Source organism: Melozone crissalis, unplaced genomic scaffold (genome assembly GCF_028551555.1).
Source record: "Melozone crissalis strain CALT ecotype California unplaced genomic scaffold, PUWL_Pcris_2 ptg000029l_1, whole genome shotgun sequence".
In the NCBI taxonomy this organism is placed as follows: Eukaryota; Metazoa; Chordata; class Aves; order Passeriformes; family Passerellidae; genus Melozone; species Melozone crissalis.
In genome coordinates this window covers 20,790,350-20,810,322 of record NW_026535807.1, presented here as the reverse complement: position 1 = coordinate 20,810,322, position 19,973 = coordinate 20,790,350, and the positions used below count along the sequence as shown (strand labels likewise).

General features: G+C 44.3%; 1 protein-coding gene across 8 annotated transcripts in view; it reads left to right on the top strand.

Moving 5' to 3' along the window:
* The window catches only part of IQSEC1 (IQ motif and Sec7 domain ArfGEF 1), a 300,151-nt gene that overhangs the window by 52,882 nt on the left and 227,296 nt on the right, over nucleotides 1–19,973 (top strand). For all 8 annotated transcript variants that reach the window (XM_054281171.1, XM_054281173.1, XM_054281172.1 and 5 more), the window contains exon 2: nucleotides 5,702–5,731. In XM_054281171.1, the coding sequence (XP_054137146.1) occupies nucleotides 5,702–5,731 (30 nt within the window). The remainder of the gene's footprint in view (nucleotides 1–5,701; nucleotides 5,732–19,973) is intronic.

Genomic DNA, 19,973 nt, shown 5'->3' with positions numbered 1-19,973 from the left:
TTAAATGCTACTGACTGGGCAGTTCTTACTAGGTTTTTTACCACACTTCTTTCAAGTCTTCAGCCCAGTAGAATGTTTTGACTCCACCCAATACACAGAGCCTTGCTGGCCACAGTTCTTGGGAAGGATAATTGTTGGGGAAGATGAAACAGGAAAGCCTTATAAATGTGATTGTCTGGCAAAAGATTTTGAGAATATGGAAACTGTAAGTGAGATTGAAATGAAAGCAAGCTTTGGGATACCTCAGTTACTGAAAAACTGGAAAACAATGGTGTGGCTGGCTGAAGGTAATTTCTTTTTGAGGAAACAATCCCCTCTACTTGCAGACAGGCCCAAGGGTCAGAGCAGACCCTACAGCTTGGCAGAAGGGGCCCAAAGAGGAGTTTTTAGGGTTTAAAATGTAACACAGTATGGTAATGTAATGATTCTTATAGGCTGTATGTAATGTTATAGGATTTGTATATTGTACTAGATTGGTTAGTGAGAATTAGAATATTCAACACAGAAGAAGATTTATGGTATTGTAATGGGAACTTCGCTCTCTTACCCTTTTACTCTCTTATGCTCTTACTCCCTTATGTTCTCACCCTCTCATCCTCTCTCCGCCCACTCTGAGCTGTGGCTGCAGCTCCCAGCAGGGCCCTGCACCCAGGCCCTTTGCAATGAACCCCAAATCCCAGCAGGGCCCTGCACCCAGGCCCTTTGCAATGAACCCCAAATCCCAGCAGGGCCCTGCACCCAGGCCCTTTGCAATAAACCCCAAATCCCAGCAGGGCCCTGCACCCAGGCCCTTTGCAATGAACCCCAAATCCCAGCAGGGCCCTGCACCCAGGCCCTTTGCAATAAACCCCAAGTTCCAGCCCTGGCTGCAGAGATCTGTGCTCTCCATCCATCCCCACTGTCCCACCCCCCGACACTCCTACAGAGAATCTCCCCTGCCTGTGTCTGTGGGGTGTGGGCTGGCTGGGACAGCCCTGGAGCAGCCTGCTCTGTTGGGAGCTGTCCCTGCCCACAGGGCTTTAAAGTCCCTTCCAACTCAATTCCCACTTTGTACATTGCTGGCAGTCCTCTGGTGCTCATCCAGACCCTTTAAGCAGGGGTGTAATATTGTAAAATCAGGTGAACCCAACTCTGGGAATGATTGGCATCTGACTCCAAGGCTTTGGAATGCTGAGCACTCTCTTTATTAAAATTATATTATATTACATTACAACTATATTAGAGAGATACTATACTGTACTATATCATACTTCTAACTAACTGCTGAAAACTCGTGGCTGTCAGCCAACAGTCCCAACACACACACGTGGATCCAGCTGGTCAATGAATCAAAACACCATCCCCAGAATCCAACCAAGCCATCCCTTCAGGTAAATAATCTTCCAGCACATTCCACATGTTCAGAACAGGAGTAGCAAGTGAGATAAGAATTGTTTTTTTATTCTCTGAGGTTCCTCGCTGCAATTCCCAGGAAATATCCTTGGGAAGTTGTGCCTTGTTTTCCTCTGTGCACAGAAATGCAGCCACAGTGTGAGGGCAGGACAGTGGCTGAGCTGGGAGGTTTTATTCCAGCCTGACTCCATTCCTGAGGCTGCTCTTCCCAGACTCCTGGGAGGAGAGTGCTGCTTTCCTTGGCAGAGCTTTGCACATCTGCTGGGATCCACAGGGGCACAGAGCATCATTCACACCCAGCAGGCTCAAATAGCAATCCTGGAAAGCTCTAATAACCTTTAGATGGGGTTGGAGGTTTCCTGGCAACATCTGCCTGGGTTTAAAATGCTGCTCAGAACATTCACCTGCAGGAACCCCACACTGCTCCCTGCTCCTCATACCAGGAATAAAATTTCTGTGGCCATCAATGAATTCTCTCTGGAGCTCTCTCCCTTGAAGGTAATCAGTTCCTCTGCATTACAGATGCTGGAAGATTTCAAACACTACAGAAGAACAACCTGTGCTGGGTGCAGTTTTGGTTTTGAGGCACGTTCTGTGCTCAAAGCAAGGCTTAATCAAATGCATTGATCCTTGTAGTGCTGTATAAAAGTTCAGTTCAATCTTCTCCTTTTGTGAAAAATGGAATTAGAATGCTCTGTAATACGTGGTCACTGTGTACCCAAGAGTCTCCCACAGTAGCATCAGTTCCTGTGGCTTGTGAGAAGATGCATTTCAGATGGAGTCTGATTATTCAGTGCATGTTTGACATGCTGTTAGAAGCCTTGGCTTTCCCCAGTTCTTTTTATTCTGATGGAGGTGACAGCTCCAAGGAGGTGAGATCTGAGTGGGATTCCTACCACAGGGGTGGTAGGAATAGTCTGTCAACTATTTAAAGCCCTGTCCACTCATGGGTTCTTACAGAAAGGTTTCGCTTCTGCTTTTGGCTGGTTTTGTACCACATTGTGCACCCCCAAACACAAATCCTAGACAAACAGAGTCTCAAAACTGTTAAAATTACTTGCTGTATTCTTTTCCAGGACATTGCCATAACTCACTGCCCAGATAAAGTATGTAAAGGAATCGTTGTGTATCTCAGTCCATATCACACACCTTGATGGTTCTGAGCAGTGTCTAATTTGGAAAATGATTACTCTAATGAGCAAGAGGAAAGCTGGTCCTGGAGCTGCCTTTGGAAGCAGATTTACCTTGGGCTGTTCCCCTCTAATTGCAGCTTTAGGTGTAAACAACAAATCAGATGCCACAGGGCTTTCAGCTTGTTTATCATGGCTCTTGGGGGAATAATGAGAAATGAACATTTCCTGCTGGTGTGAACAGAAATCTTTGGGGTGAGGTAAAGCCACCGAAGGAGCTCTGCTGCTGCTGGGGTTCTGAGGTCCTGCTGTCACCTCAGTGGAGACCTGGAACCTCACACATTCCCAGTCTGAAGGGCTTTTCCATCCTGTGCTTTTCCCAGCGTTTTCTTGGAAATTGTGTAATTCCTGTAAATGGCTTCCAGTTTTTAGGAGCTGACACTTCCCACCATGGATGGTTTGTTGGAAAATTGCCAACCAAGTCAGCAACTGGAAGCCAAGATAGTTGGTTTGTTGCTCTCCTGCATGGGGTTTTTATAGGAGGGTAGTGGTGACAAAGAGAAATCCTTGTGGTGGTGGGAGTGGAGCTGGTTTCTGAAATATCCATGTTTTGGATATGGACTGACAGATGGTGATGGCAGTACTTAATTAAACTCAAAAATCATTCAGGATTTTAATCGTCACTTACAGAGGGTTGACAGCCCACTGTAAACCTCAGGTGCTGGGGGTTTTGTTTTTCTTTACATTTTATTTTTGGTTCAAGGTTTGTTATGGCGGTACCTGTTCCTCCTGGCATCTGTCTGCAATGAAATTACAGTAATTACTACTGGTAGGAAAGTAATTTCTGCCTCTCTTGGCTATAACAATCTCAAAAAGGATGTATTTCACTGTATTTCCTACTGAGAATGAAATTCTTGGGGTCAGGAAGAAGGCAAACTTGTACTTCAATAGGAGTGTAATATTGTAATATTTAGTTCTAGTCAAAATGAAATCTTGGAAACCATCCAGGGCTGAGGGGAGAAATCTTGCAGACCGTTGCATGACATTTATCTCATCAGTGATACAACTCAGATATCTAAATGGAATCTGTGCTGTTCCAAGTACTACAGCACGGAAGATATTCTCTATATTGTGGGCTTTTAAAATTTTTTTTCTTTATGGTCTACCTTGAAATAAATAATGCAAGATACTGCCAGAAGCCTTTTCACCTTTCTCCTTGTCTCAGCTGTGCCAGTATCATTTCTTTTGTGTGGGTCAAAAGGAAAAAAGCCAACCCAGAGCCCAGCACATGCTTCCTGTGTGAGCAGAAACATTAAATATCAATCCCAAGTCCTGCCTCTCAAAGAATGCTCAAAGAAAATCGAATGCTTTGTCTCAGACTACAAGCAGTGGTTTCTTTCAGCTCTGTGTTCATTCAGCTCTGCTCATCAATTACTCCTTCCCTGAGCAAAATTGACCAGCTCTGAATAACTCTTCAGAATTTACCCGAGTAAATCTTACCCTTGAAAATGCAAATTTAGTAGCTGAGAAATTTCCCAGCTTTTCTGAGAAACATGAAAGTAAAGAAGGAGTGGTGGGGGTTGTAGGCCCCCCTTGTTGTCATTACATTGCAAGGGTTCTACATTGCTAGAGTTTCATACCTCCTTGATGTTTCTCATAGGCAACTCGTCCAGACATTGACTCATCCTCACAGCAGCCAACTAACTCCAGTTCCCACCAATCCACTCTTTTATAACACTCTTATTGGCTACAGGTGTGACCTGTTAAAATCAGGCCTGTTCCCAATCTCTAATAATTGGCTCAGCTGCAACCCCTTAATGGGGTAAGGTTGCTTTCTATACTACCTTTATTTTCTTATCTTGTGTCCCCCTACACCCCATTGCCTGTTTTCTGGGTTGTGCTGGGAGGTGATCAGCTGGAGATCCCCCTCACCTCACTGGAAACATCCTGGGGCTCCAGGGAGAGCAGAATGGGCTGCAGGACTTTGGGGATTTGGGCGCCTGGTGACACCCAGTGACACTGGATGGCTCTGAGCACTGGGACACATTCTCCCTGCTGGATGAGTTTGTTATTCCAGCCCAGGGGAGAGGCAGGGAATGAAGCCATTAATTGCTGTCTCCTGTATTTGGGAACTTGAAAGCAGAAGCAATTACAGGAACATATTTCCCAATGAGGTGTGTGCTCTGCCAGATGGAATTTGCTGAGAGCTGAGTGTGGGGAGGTGGCACCTAAACATTCATTAATTTTTTCATTACTCCTGGGAGTGCAGGGCTGAGCTCAGCCTCGTGGGACTTCTGCATTGGGAAAACTGCTTTGAAGTTGTTGTGTCTATTAAACACAACTGGTTCTTACCTGTTCTCCCCTTGTCTTTGGGGAGGCAGCTTTGGGAGTGAGGGAGGAAAGGAATTGGGCAAATGGTTCTATGTTTTCTTCTGGATTTTTGTTTGGTCCTGAAATTTGAATATTATGTTCCCATTCCTCCTTGGAGAAGAAATCCTGTTCAGTGTGAATAATCCTGAATTAAGTTTCTTTGCTTAAAAATATTGGGGAAAGAGGAGAGGCTTGGTTCCATGTTTGATGGATGAAATTATCTCACCTTTGACCTGCCCCTCTGTAACTTAAGACATCTTATCCCTCCTTTTTGCACATTTCTGAAATTCACAGAAGCATGAGGTTTTAATGATTTTAAATTACATTTATTTGCCAACCTTGGCCCTTTCTGAGTGTCTGATAAAGCTGAGTGTTGGATTCCAGGACTATTTGCCTGTGACCTTTTCAGCTGAAGTGTGAAGAAGAGATGAAGACAAAAATTAAAATGTACAAAATAATCTGCCTCTAGAATAGTGTCAGAGTGTTGCTTCCCACTTGAACTAGGATGGAAAATAAATCTCTGTGCATGTTTGGGGAAGATATTTATTAAGGATTCAGAGGGTGTCACCTGTTTGAATATTGCAGTTATTGACTTCAGCTGTTAAATGGGTTTTGACTTCTAATAGATTTCCTCGAAGCCTGAGTAGATGTGTTTCTTTTCTAAATGTCTTATTAGCAGAAAAAGTACAACAAGCCCTAAAGACACTCACTGAAGTACAGAGGGAGAGCATGCTTGGGAAGGTACATGGCTTTTGAATGATAAATGCTGGAAATAACTGTGTCCTAAGAATTTGTGTTTTACTTTACAGGTCTGAAGGTGACAGCTCAAGAAGCCTCAGGTATGTGTGCATCATTTTCATGTCTTTGTTCTAAGAAAGTAGTTTATTTAAAAGCATTAAATAGAAATAGATTTTTTTTTAATGTGGGCATTATTGTTTGTGCTTAGCATGCCATTGGTGTTTTGAGTAAAGGTTCTTCTCCCTTGGAGAAGTTACTGAATGCTTCTGTCTCCAGTGTGGTTTGGGAGTGAGGGATTAGTTTGGATCATTACAAAAGATTTATGGTTAGTTCTTGGTGCTTCCAATCCAAGTTCCTGGGAGCTGTGTGCCAGCTGCTGCCAATTTGGGGCAGCATCTGTGCTGAGGGGACAACCATGGACTTGTTCTGGCTTGCTTAGCAGTCTCCTCTTCTCCACCTGACAGGGAGAGCCTTCATTGACTCATTATTGCAATGCTCATTCTGCACTTGGAAGGATCAGATAATGTGCAGAATTTCATGTAATTATCAGATACTTTACTTCCAGCTTGCTCCCTTGGTGTTTTACACTCTGGGGTGGTTTTTGTTCCTGCCTCTCTGCACACGTGGCTGAGCCAAGCTTGCAGAGCTTGCAAAAGGGCTCTGAACAGGACTGAGAAGTGAAAACTCCATCCTGGAATCTGAAAGTGTTCCATATTCATGAGAGCATTGCCATTGAGCAGAAGTCTTGATTCTCCAGCAGTGTGACTATTGATCAGTGATAATGAGGTTCATGATATTGACTGTGGCTTCACCATCACTCCTGCAGTGTGTTTTGGGACTGTCAGGACATTGCATCTTAAGGCACTGTGTTTATTTATTGTAAAACCCCAAAGCCAAGGCAGGACCTTCCCCTGCAGAATTAAAATCCAGTTCTTACCCACAGGTGTGCACACTATCCCCAGGAACAGGTGAGCTGCAGAACAGTCAGAAGTCTGTGGGAAAGGATTAAAGATCCTCTGAGGTGCTTTTGACTTCAGCAGAGTTCAGGATCAGTGTGCTGTGGACCTGGGCTGGAGGCTGTGCAGGGTGAGGTGGAATCTGTCCAGAGCACAGCCACTGTGCTGGATCTGATCCCCAGGCTGCAGGGGGATGCCTGTGGGCATCACTGCATTCTCTCCTTGGGTTTTAGCTCCCAGCAGAACTGCCATGAGCTGGCAGGCTGCAGAAGGACTGGTGCTGGTCAGCTGCTGCAGACTGAAGCAAAGCCCCTGGCATGAGGATTTCCAGCAGTGTGGTTGTGTTTGAGCCTCAGTGATCCCTCTAGTGTGGCCCTGAGCCTCCTGAGGGATTTGGCTGCTCCAAGGATGTGTGTGTGGAGCTCCTCTCTTGCAGAGTGTGTTTGAGGGGTTCAGGCAGTGCCCAGGCACCGCTGAAACCCTCTGCCTTCAGCTCTGCTTTGGTGCTGCCTGGAACCCAGACTCCAGCCCTGGCTCCTGGCAGGCCCTGTCCTGCACTGGGTGTTCCATCAGGGCACTGCTGGAAGGGTTTGCAGAGCCTCTCCCACCTGGCAGGAAGGGTCTGCCCAGGCCTGTGCCCCTCTGGGACCTGGCAGTGCCCATGGGGCACATCCCACCTGGCTGTGCTGGTGGGAGCTGTTGGGGAAGATGAAACAGGAAAGCCTTATAAATATGATTGTCTGGCAAAAGATTTTGACAATATGGAAACTATAAGTGATATTGAAATGAAAGCAAGCTTTGAGATACTTCAGTTACTGAACAACTGGAAAACAATGGTGTGGCTGGCTGAAGGTAATCCCCTTTTGATGAAACAACACTCTCTGCTTCCAGACAGGTCCAAGGGTCAGAGCAGACCCTGCCAGCTTGGCAGAAGGGGCCCAAAGAGGAGATTTTAGGGTTTAAAATGTAACACAGTATGGTAATGTAGTGATTCTTATAGGCTGTATGGAAATACCATAGGATTTGTATATTGTACTGGATTGGTTGGTAAGAATCAGAATATTCAACACAGAAGAAGATTTATTGTATTGTAACGGGAACTTTGCCCTCTTGCCTTTTACTCTTTACCCTTTTACTCTCTCACCCTCTCATCCTCTCTCCCCCTCTCTCCCTCTCTCGGGCCTGCTCTGAGCAGTGCCTGGCAGCTCCCAGCAGGGCCCTGCACCCAGGCCCTTTGCAATGAACCCCAAATTCCTGACCTGGCTGCAGAGATCTCTCATCTCCATCCATCCCCACCATCCTACCCCCATCAATCCTACAGGGACCCAGCACCCTGTGCCCTACAGAGCCGTGGGGCAGCCAGGCTGGGCCCTGCGTGCTGCTCCCACCCCTTGCTTTGAGGCTGTTCAGGTAATTAATCCTGTTTCTCAGTGCAAGCTTGAGCTGCTCCAAGACAGCTCCAGCCTTCTCCGGCAGCCTGATTTTAACCAGACTGATGCAGTAGAAGGCAATCAGTGTAAATTCTCTATCCTCCCTCTTAAACTGCATTTTCTCTGAGGTGAAATGTCACTGAGGCTATGCTTTTGTGTTTCTGCCTGCACAACATCCTGGTCACTGTGGTCTTGTCTTGGGCAAAAGCTCCCCAAGCTCTGTTGATGTTTGGGCCGAATCTTTATGTTGTGGTTAATCTGCTTCCCACTGTTTTCCTTTCTTTCTGGCAAATGAAGATGAAATGTAATTATCTCAAATGAAATGATCAGTCAGGGGAATAGTGCTTAATCTCTGGAGAGATCTTTGTTCCTGCTCACAGAGGCATCAGCAAAATAGCAGCAAATGCTGGCCAGCCAAGTGGTTCCATGGAATCAAGGGATGCAAGGAGCCACGAGCAGGTGGAAGGCAGGGATGGAATGTCCTGTCCCAGTGTTAACTGCACAGACAGAGTGAAGTCAGAAGGGCTCGTGTCTGTGGGCAGTAAATGAAAGTGTTGGTTAGGATTGGTTGAGTCTCAGCCATTGACACTGAAGATGTGAAAGGATCACTCCAAATAACCTGAGATGCAGCCAGAGATGTTGGTCTCTCCCAGCTGGGTGAGTGCAGTCAGGCTCCTGGCCCAGAGACTGGTCTGGAATAGCTGCTGTTTGTCATGCTGGAATGGAATATCCAATACAAGTGATGCCCTGGAATTTTACACTATTGCTCAGTTGCAAAGGATATTGCCCTGGTGGATTTGTTTTCAGTGGCTTTATAGCTGCTTGTAACGAGGAAATTGCATCCACAAGATGTTTTATTGTGCTGTGAAATGCAGAAAACACAGAATCTGTGCACACACAAGGCTGACACAGCAAAGCAATATGATTCCAAATAATACATTAAAACAACCAAAAATCACCTTGACTTTATTTGTTGCATTTGGCTTTCTCATTGTGACAAAAAAATCATAAATTATCCTGTTGTACAAGCCCTTAAAATTCTTTCTGCTTATAATACAGTTGTACAGTAATAAACTCTCATTGCTTTCCCTTTGGGAAATGCCAGGCTGAGGTATTTGTTAAATCTGTGAAAATGGGGAGATGGCTTTGAACACTTTGCATTCTGAGATGCAGTGCACACACACAATGTGGAGCTGTCAGTGTGAGGAGCTGCTTTAATTAGCTGTCTTTGTTCACACGTTTCCAGGAGAAAATACAATTTGTTTTACAAGGCATTTTGATATTTAGTGGTGTGAGGTGACAGCCACGATGGAGATGTCTGTGCAGGATATCCTGTCAAAGTTTTCAGGGATTGTCTCAAGGTTTAGTAGCAGATGTTTCTTTTCCTTGTGTGTTTGAAAATCACCAGAGTGGAGGATTTGAGCTGAGTGAGGAGCAGAGGGGTTCAGGGAGCAGCTCTGATGAGCAAACCTCTGAAACAACATCTTTAGGAGTTTTGTTTCTTTCCACTTGCTCCTTCCTAGTTGTGTGCTTTTAAAGGAGAAACAAGGTACAAATGAAGGAAGTTGTAACAAAACTGCATAAAAGGAGAAGCTTTTATGGCTCCTGAGCTGGGAGTGCCAAGGCTGTTGCCTGAAAGTTGTGGTGTCCTAGGAGGAGCTATGAAATAGGCCCAGGAAGAGTAAAAATCTGAAGGCTAATTTAAAATTAAGGAAAAAAAAAAGAGGGGGGGGCAGGTGAAATATTAATTATGGGGAAAACATCAGCTGAGTTATTTAGCTGAACTAAAAGAAAATTGTGATTTCTTTTCCCCCAGTCTGTAATAGATGGAGGAAATGTGTGGAGTTGAGGATCTCACAGAAAGGCTGATTCCTGGTAAAGGTGCACATCAGATGAAGTGGAACAGTAATTGTCTAATTTACTTTAGAGCAGGAGAGAATTGTGGAGGATCAACCTCATTCTGTGCTGGTGGAGGGGGAGGATTGGTGTGAAACAGACCCTGACCAGCTGCAGGAGGCAGCAGCACAGAGAGTCCAGCAGGATGCAAAGTTTTAGGAATTCTTTGTTTTGTTTTACTCCGGGAAAATCTGCTTGAACTGTGTGACTCAGCCTCCTCCCTGAGAACCTGCAAAGTACAATTAAACACAGAGGGACTTGTAAAGCTAATTTTCAAGTTGGAATGTATTGCTGTGCCTTCTAAATGATTCAGTGTCTATATGTAAAAATGGCCTTTTCTGGATGGTTTTAATCATTCTGTAATGACTCTGCTACAGTTTTATCACCAGTCCCTAAAATGTGCAAAATCATCACTTGTTAGTAATTTTAAAACCTCCCAGATTTTCTTCCAATAGTTTTTTTACATAAATGTCAGGCTGACCCTCTCCAGTGGAGTAGAACCTGATGAGTCTCCTGATGTTAGTTTAAATTAGTTTTATTGCTGTTAACAGAAATAAAACATATGGAAACAGCTTCTGGGTGTTGAGATGGCTGTGGAGCTTCCAGTGGCTTTCAAATTAAGATTTAATCTGAATTTCAGAATGAAAAGACAGTGATGAATTCATCAAATTGTCAGAACTGCTTCTATGACATCTTTAACAGTGATGATACATTTGTCGTGTTAAAAAAATCCTTTTTTCCTCCCCTAAAATTGTATGAAACATTGAGCAAAACAGATTTCTTTACTTCAGTCCCAGTGGAGTTTAAGCTGCACGTGCTGGTGAGCAGGGGGTATGTGTTTGTGGTTTGATGGTGTTCAAAAGGTGCCCATCATTCTGTGCTTCATGTGGATTTTTACTTTTCTGGATTTCTTACTGAGAATCTTCAGGCCCTTCATGATGTTTCATCACTTTGCCTTTGGGTGCTACAAATGATTCTGTTGCAGCCACAGCACCACCAGTGTTTTGTACAAAAATGTCCTGCATGAACTCAATCTGTTTTCCCCCTGTCCTGGTTTGAAAAGACAGGTTTTTGCTAAGGGAAGCAGGAGTCTCCCCTGAAAGGGAAAATGTTGACCCCCTCCCTTTGAATTATTGTGATTTTGAAATTAAAAGGCTTTCAGGTAAAAATATGGGAATAGGAATAACAGTTCTTTACTAGGAAAACTAAAAATTCAAATGTAATAGTACATTATAAAAACCCAAAACCCACTGCCAGAGTCAGACCATGCCCTGTCCCCTGTGTGTCAGGGCGGTGTCCCAGCCCCATCCCAGGGGGGCTCAGCCCTCCTGCAGTGCCAGCTGTGGCTCTGCTGCAGCAGGGATCCTGCACAAGGGGGGTTTTTTCCTTTGAAATTCCAGTGGTGGTTTAGATGGGCCTGGTCTTTCTCTGAGAATGCAGTGGGCAAAGGCTGCTGAGGTGTCCCAAACCTCAGATTGGACCCAGGTAGGAATGCTTGGCTCCTCCCCTGGGCGGAGCTTCTCCCCATGGGATGATGGAATTTTATCAGCCCTGCAGGGACACTCACTGGCCCATTAACAGAAAATGTCTCCTGGAAGGAAGATGGGTTTGTGGAAGAGATAAAGAAAACTGCCCAATGAACAGAAGATACCTGCCCCACCTCTGACAGATGACAATTAAATTCATACCCAGCTAAACCTGAGACACCCCCTTAATACCATTCCCTTAGACTTGATCCTCAGGGAAATCCAAGAGCATTGTGAATGGGTGAATTAGAGGAAAAAAGGATGTTGTGTTTTTTTTGGCAGGAGTTGTGTAAACACAGGTAGGTGTCTGTTTGCAAGCAGATGAAGTTTTTGCATCAGGCCATACATTTTATTAATAGTTTGACTGTTGAATTGCAGCAATTCTGCTTTTTCTACTGAAAAGTAGGATCAAGTCTGGCTGAATGTTGGATGCCACCCAGGTGGGTAAAGCAGCACATGTAAGCTTTTTGCTCAGTTATTTCCCCTGGAAGAGACAGCTGTAATTTATGGATCCAGTGCTGATTGTGCTCCGCAGAGCTCCCAATGGGCTGGTGGTTGTTGAATTTGCAATCTCAGAAGGACAAAGCTTTGTGAGTGGTTTCACATTAATTCAGTGCAGTTCATTTCTATCCCCAGCTCTTGGAGGGGCTGCTCTGGTTATCTGTGAGATAAGGCTATTTAATGAGCAACATGCGTGCACAGCTCAATTCAGGGAGCCCAGGGCTTGCCGTGCTCTTCGGAATTTATAAAGCACTTTGAGTTTCCTTCATTATTTTGCCATTCTCTTTGGGCTGCTTTTGTTCTTTTCTATTAGAATTCACAGGAAAAGCTGGGTGAATCTTGTGTTGGAATGGGAGTATAAAGAAAGGGGAAATGTGGGGTGTTTTGTACTTTCTGTGTGCTCTGTAATGTTCTTGGAGGGTTTTCCCCTGATCTGTGCTGTGGGCAGGAGAAATGTGCGTTTCTCCTTCCTTCAGCCACCTGCAGCTGCCTGAGGGGTCTCTGTCCTGCAAAACAGAAGTGGCACACAGCAAATTCAACCGAACCACTTGGGATGACAGAATATCCTGAGTTGGAAGGGACCCCCCAAGGATCTCAAAGTCCAACTCCATCCCCACCGTAGCAAAGTTCCAGAGGGGGACAGGGCATGGTCTGAAGCTCTCTTATGGGTTTAAAGTAGTTATTCTGTCCATGTATTTATTTGTAATGGAGACGTAGTGTTATTCACAGAGCCCTGTGAGGACAGGAGTAAGACCTGACTTCAGGAACAGAATTAATTTTCTCTGCAGAACATTGAAAATAGTCTGCAGCAGCTATTGGAAATCCATGTGCAAACTGCTGGGATCATGAGTAGGAGACAGGCACTTCTGTTGAGGAGCTGCCTCTATGCACTGGTGGAAAAAAAGTCTCTGCTTCCTTGCACATAATTTGTTTCTTTGAAAAGAATTCATGTATGAAACATTTCTAGATAGGACTTGAAGCTAAAGCAATTTTCCTGTAGTGCTCTGCACACCAACAATTTAAATGAAAGGCAGAAGTTGCCCAGTTTTTCTTCCTGCTCTCATTGCTCTATGTAGGTGGTCATGGTTATATTAATTCAATCCAACAGGAAAATATGCAGCAAAAAAATAGATCTGTGAAAAATAATCTGATAACTTTCAAGCCCTTGTTAATTTTTTGCTTTCCTAATATGTATCTTAGGTAGTTTTATGCCTCCGTGTAGTTCAAGAATGGTCCTTGGATTAGGAATTAACCATGATTCAGGTATCTAATTCCTTGTCTGAGCTGTTCTAATGATGCTTTTGGAAGTTTTCCAGTAAGTGGAATTGTCAATAAATGGAAGATGAAGTGAGCAAATTGTGTGCTGGGGAAGCTGAGAACAGTTACTAAAACCACAAAGACAGAAAGAAAATTTCAGGTTTCCACAAAATGCATTATAAATTCTTGGAGTCAAGGCTAAAGCTTCATTTGCATTTGTGACTGTAGCAGCCAAATATTGTATTGATTTCAGATTATGCTGATGTTGTTGTAGCTGGGTTTTTAAGTGGACCTGTAGATTTTGTCCCTTCTCAGAGATGAACAAAAGGCAGTAAAAGAGAGGCTTTGCTGGAGATTCCTGGTTATTAAAGCTCAGTGAGGGCTGTAAGCTGGGAGTTCTTTAGTAAAACCCCCAGAGTGGGAGCTGCAGCCTTTAGTGCCTCCCTGCTCTGCCCCATCCTGAGCTGTTTCCTCTGGAGGGAGGAGCAGAAAGTGAAGCCTTTCCCTTGTCTCCTAATGGATGCCCTCGCTGCTCAAATCCCATATTGATCCTGCAGTCTCAGGAGCTGAACAGATCTTTAAATCCCTGTCAGCTTAGTCTTGCCTAACTTCTGCATCAATTTGGCCTCATTAACTTTTCGTTGATTAAATCAAACACATTACTTGGGATACCCCTGTAATTTATTTATAATAATTAACTGTGCCAGGGGAATAAGATTTCCTCCTCTGAATTTTAATTCAAGAAGCAGTATCTGTACAGAAAAATAGAGATTTGAGCTAAAATTAATAGAGCTGCATGAAATGCTGTACATTTATTTGCATTTACCACACAACAAGTCTGTAGAGGATAAGCAGGAACTGACTCTTGCTCCTGGTCAAGTTTTCTTTGCCCTGCCCTGTGTATGGTGCTCTCTGATGAATCCACACTCAAGAGCCACGTTTGGAAGTGTTCCAAGAGCACAGTTAGCAAATGTTCTCTGGGTATCCTCAGGCTTTCAGTTTCTTCAGTTATTTTTGTTTATTATACAAAGGAAATTTGATGTTTCAGAGTTTAGAAGTGGTAAAGATTGGAGTGTATTTCTCGTTAAAATGAACTCTGAACTCCAGTCCATCACATCCTTCCTTTCTGGATCCTGCAAACCCATCGTGTGCATGAATTAGGATGACTTACCATTATTCTGTTTTGGGTAAAAACCATCCCTTTGTGCTCAAGCAAATATCAGAAATCCAGCAAGAATTCATTTCAGCTGCTGGCCCTCTCATAACCCTTCTGCTTTGATGCATAAATTGAGGGAAGTTTCCACTCTGCAATGAAGATGAGCATTGCAGCTCACCCATTGTCATTTATTATGTGCTCAGAGTGTGCTGAGATAAGCCTGGCTTGCCTGGGCTGTTTCAGCTCTTGATTTTTTGTCATTATCTCTTTCTGCTGCTGTTGGCTTTGAAAGGAGCTGCTGGTAAATCCCCTCCTGCCCCACGTGTGCCCTGCCAGGGGACAGCAGCCTTGAGGCACAGCCCCGGAGGAGTGAGGAGCAGCCAGGACACGGCAGGAGGGTGATGGAGCCTTGCTTTGGTAGTGCTCCCCATCTGCTGTAAATGATCATTGCTCTTCCAAGAGCTGTGGCTGTGCCCTGCAATGGAATTGCCAATCCCATGGCTCTCAAATGGGCTGCACTTCCACAAATAATGTAACTGTGAGTTAGTTGGCACTGCTGGATTTAGGCACCAGAACCATTTCACTGCCTGCTGACAGAGCTTGGAGAAGCACAGAAGAGATCTGGGAAAAGCTGTCACCACTGAGGGGTGTGCATGCTGCTGGGGAGGGAAATTCTGTGTGGATTGCTTTGGGGTGCTGAGGAGGAGCCAGGCAAAGAGCACTTCAAACTGATAACACAAACAGAGCTCCCTTCACAGCCTAAACCAATCTCTTCTGGAGATTCACCTTCGTTTGAAAGTCAAAGAAGTCACTCTTCCAAATCCAGATTCATAAGAAATAGCTGACTTAAGTCCTACTGAGAAGCAGTCCTGGTTTATGTCAGTGTTAAATATAGGTAATGATTTAAGTATTTAAAGAAGTTTTTGAGAATTCTTAAGGCATTTAAATACATATTACTCCATGTACCCTAATCACACCAAAAAAGAATATTCTTCTAATTTCCTGTCTCAGCTCCACAGCAGATGCAGACATATGTATGTGTTTGTTAGGGGAACTGTAAAGGCCACAAGAATGGAAGCTTTGATATATTTTTCTTTCCTTTTTATTTGAATTCATGTTGTAGAAGCAGTGTCAACGTGTGCTGAGCGAGGCTGGAGGAAAAGCCCAAGGGTTACTCTCCACTTCACCTCACTGTGTCTATATTTTGGAGAGGTTGTTGACAGACAGGCTTACAGATGTGCTGTAGGAGGAGCAGGATTGTCCTTCTCACCTTCAGCGTCCTGGATGGCAGAGTTTGAGGGCAGAGATTTCCTAGATGTGTTTCAGTTTTAGTGCTGCTGAGTCCTGAACACTTCTCAGCCTCACTGTGTCCTCCTTTACCTTGTGCCCTCCAAGAGTGACCCCACTTCTAATTTACACCAAACCATTAAAACTACAACCTGAAATAACCCCCCCAAATCCCACAGCCCATCCTGCAGGGTTGGGTGGGATCAGATTCCTCATGTACACAATCAAACAGGGAAGTGCTGCTGTGAGTGTTCACAGGGGTTTTCCGATTGGGGAAGAGACGAGGATCTGACTACATGTTTCAGAAGGCTTGATTTATTATTTTTTAATATATATTACATGAAAACTATACTAAAAGAATAGAAGAAAAGGTTTCATTAGAAGGCTAGCTAAGGTAAGAATAAAATAGCCAAGAATGATAACAAAGCTTCTGTCTCAGACAGAGTCCGAGCCAGCTGACTGTGATTGGGCATTAATTAGAAACAACCACAAGACCAATCACAGATGCACCTGTTGCGTTCCACAGCAGCAGATAATCAATGTTTACATTTTGTTCCTGAGGCCTCCAGCTTCTCAGGAGAAAAAATCCTAAGGAAAGGATTTTCCATAAAAGTTGTCTGTGACATGCTGCCACACAAATCCAGGGGCTGTTAGGGCTCTGAGTCTTCCCCAGCTCTGCCCTTCCTCCCCTCAGCCACTTCCAGGCTTTTATGGAGGTCTTTAATGGGGTTCAGTAATGAGCTTTTTAATTGTCACTTGGAGGCCAAATATCCTGGTGCTGTTTCTCAGCCAGAACAGGTCAATCCTAAAGGTGTAGGATTAGATGGGAATCATAAAAGCTGATTATTTCCTAATTTTTTTTTTTTTAACTTAGCCAGTGGCAAAATTGATACCTACTCCTTGAAAGGATGTAGGAGGCTATTAGGCAGTGGATAATTAACAATAGGAGGAGGGTGGAAAGGTACAATAAGACTGTAAATTAATTACTGGTTCTTTATTCAGAAAGGACAACGTGATTCCGGAAACTTGTCTGTTCTCAGTGCCAGCTACAAGTGGGCAATATTAGGGAATAAAATTATGCAAGCAGAAAATAAGTGTCCTTAACCAGGTCTGCAAAAGAGGAGTTTTCATTTCTGGCTCCTGCCATAGAAACCCTGAGCTCTTGCTTTGTCCTCTTTTCTCCTAACAGTAATGCAGAGTGTGATGGGCAGGAAATTTCCTCTGAAATGGAAGAACTGAGCAGTGGACAGCCAGCACTCACTCCTGTAGGCTATTTCCAATTGAACTCATCCTTCCTTCCATAAATTCCCCAAGTGGTGTGGGATCTCTGGCTGGAGCATCTTTGTTCTCCTGTAGCATTAGAAGAGCAAATGAACTCCTGCCTGCCTGATGAAGGTCAAACATCTGCCCAAGCCACATGGACCCCATGCAGCTGTAAATAATTCTCATTAGGAAACAGAAGCTTGTCGTTTGTGCTCATTTTTAGGGAGATACAAGTTTAAAAACTGGAGTTGTAGAGCTCTTACCCTTCAGTTGCAGTGCACACATAGCACCTTTCACATTAAAACTTCATGTGCACTTAAGTGATGCTTAGATGAACTGCTGGTAAAAATCCAGATGAAAATAGAGGTGTTGAGAGATGCTGTGATGTGGATTTGCTTTTTGGAACACCAGGAAGTGAAAGCAGAAGGGTTTGAATGGTTAAGCCTTTTTAGACGGGAGAGATTATTTTTAGGTTTCCGGATTTAGAATATTTCCTTGAAGTCTTGTTGCACCACCTTAGTCAGTAATTTCTATTGAAAACAGAATGGTTTTTCTGTTGGGCTTTGTTCATTTTGTCTTGCATGCAAGCACTTGCAGATGTGAGCAGCACTGGCAGGAACCATCAGCCAAACACTCAGAAATTCTCTGTTCAAGAGAACCACCTCACAGATGGTGAGCTCAACACTCAATTTTAACATCTGTTCTCCTTGAGAGAAGGTATTGATTCTAAAAGTTGTAGAAATGGAAAGAGAGGGGAAAAAAACAGCCCAAGAAATTGGTTTTCTGTGTCTTTATTATTGTGAAAAGCTTAAGGAAGGGCTTGGGGTGCCAGTAATGGAGTTGGAATGACCTGCTTGGGGTTGATGGGTGATTTGTGTGGATGGGTCTGGATTAAAAATGGCTTGTACCACCTTGAAGGGTAGAAAAGCAGCACTGCTAACTCAGGGAATCCATAAAAGCTCGAAATCCCAGTTATTTGGGGATTTGTTCCTGCCGCTCCCTGGAGGTGGGAGCACAGTGTCAGGGGAAGATTCTCCTGGAGATCTGCTGGGACAGACTTGTGCTTCTTGTGTCTGGGTTCATTTGTGGTTGGCTGTCGCAGACATCTTTTATGAAAAATCCTTTCCTTAGGATTGTTCCTTCTGAAAAGCTGAGACGCCTCAGGAACAAAATGTAAACAATGATTATCTGCTGCTGTGGAATGCAACAGGTGGATCTGTGATTGGTCTCATGTGGTTGTTTCTAATTAATGGCCAATCACAGTCAGCTGGCTCGGACAGAGAGTCCGAAGCACAAACCTTTGTTATCATTCCTTCCTATTCTATTCTTAGCCAGCCTTCTGAGGAAATCCTTTCTTCTATTCTTTTAGTATAGTTTTAATGTAATATATATCATAAAATAATAAATCAGCCTTCTGAACCATGGAGTCAGAGCCTTGTCTCTTCCCTCATCCTAAGACCACTGTGAACACGGTCACAGCTGGCTTCTGGGTTTTTTGTTGTTTTTATTTTTTAATTAGGAAAACAGCTGTAGCACCATAGTTGGGATAGTCTCTTGCCATCAGAACCAAAGTGTCTTGAAGCTTTTTATTGCTTTGGGCATTGGGATGAGCTGGCTGTGAGAGGAGAGTGGGGCTGATTTTTAGGACAGTAATTTCAAACCAGGTGTTTGTAGCCCTTCCTCTCTCACCTTCCCAAGTGTAATCGCTTCAAAGCCACACAGTTCCCAGGAATCACAAAACATTTTTCCCTCTCCTCTGGGCATTGGTAGGTTAGAGAAGGGTGAGGTTGCAAACTGGGGACAAGAGCAATGTGAAGGGCACAGAGGGATGAGCTGTTCCACAGCTCCACCAGAGCAGCAACGGGGCAGGAATTCCAATATTCTTTCCAATTTATTTTTTCTCTGTCCCTGAACTCACAGCTGAATCCAAAAAGCTATTAAGGAATCACTTGAAGATTTGCTCTGCCCTGGAGGGCTGGGAATAGCTCGTTGGAGGGTCCTGTGCTGTAAAATATCTGTGATTCAGCTGATTGATCAATAATTTAACCAAGTGATTAAACTGAGGCTGTCGTAAGCAGAAAAAACTGATTGGACAAAACGGAAGATACTTTAAATTAGGAAGAAAAGGTGAACACTGATTTTGTGTGTGTGTGCGCACATTAAATGAATAGGATTTTTAAACTGTCTCCAGAAGAGGCATTTTACTGGGTAGTATTTGGGAAGAAGATAGCACAGAACATCAGCATTCTATTACCTCAATATCTATGATAATGAAAGATGCCTGCACTTACAGGGACAAGTGGAGCATGAAATAGTGCAGGGTGTCCATGGTGGGAAGATGGAAAAATGTTCAGGAAAAAGCAAATTGGCAGGAAATTATAAACTTGGCATTGATGGCCATTGATAACTTGATGACCTCAGGTAACTTCCACATCAGCTCAGTCCCACTGAGGACCACAGAATGTGGTGAGGACAAGGAGGGGTGGATTTAAGCTGAAAGAGGAGAGGTTTAAATGGGATATTGGGCAGGAATTCCTGGCTGTGAGGGTGGGCAGGCCCTGGCACAGGTGCCCAGAGCAGCTGTGGCTGCCCCTGGATCCCTGGTGGTGCCCAAGGGTTGGACATTGAGACTGGGAGGTGTCCCTGCCATGGAACAAAATGAGCTTTAAGGTCCCTCCCAACTCAAAGCACTCTGTGATTCAAAGTTTGGGTGAGCTGGTTTTAACTAAGTTTGCCTGATATTAAGTAGGGATTTTGTCCTGGGGTTCCTGAGCAGCACTGGGGGCTGTGACCCAGCCCAGGGCTCTGCTCAGGGCAGGAGGGGCTGGAGGTCACCAGGCACAAGGGAGGGGATGGGGAAGGGGGAATTTCACTGCCAGTTGTTGGGGTGAGGCCTATGCCCTCTCAGAGCCCTGGTTCAGCCTCAGTCCCTTGGAGTGTCTCCCCTAGGAGCCCATTAACTGTAAACTGTAATTAAAAAGAAGCGACTGTGACTTCAAACAGCCTCCTAAGTGCTATTTTCTGTACAAAACAATGGCAAATACCTCGAGATAAGAGAAGGCTTAGTGCAT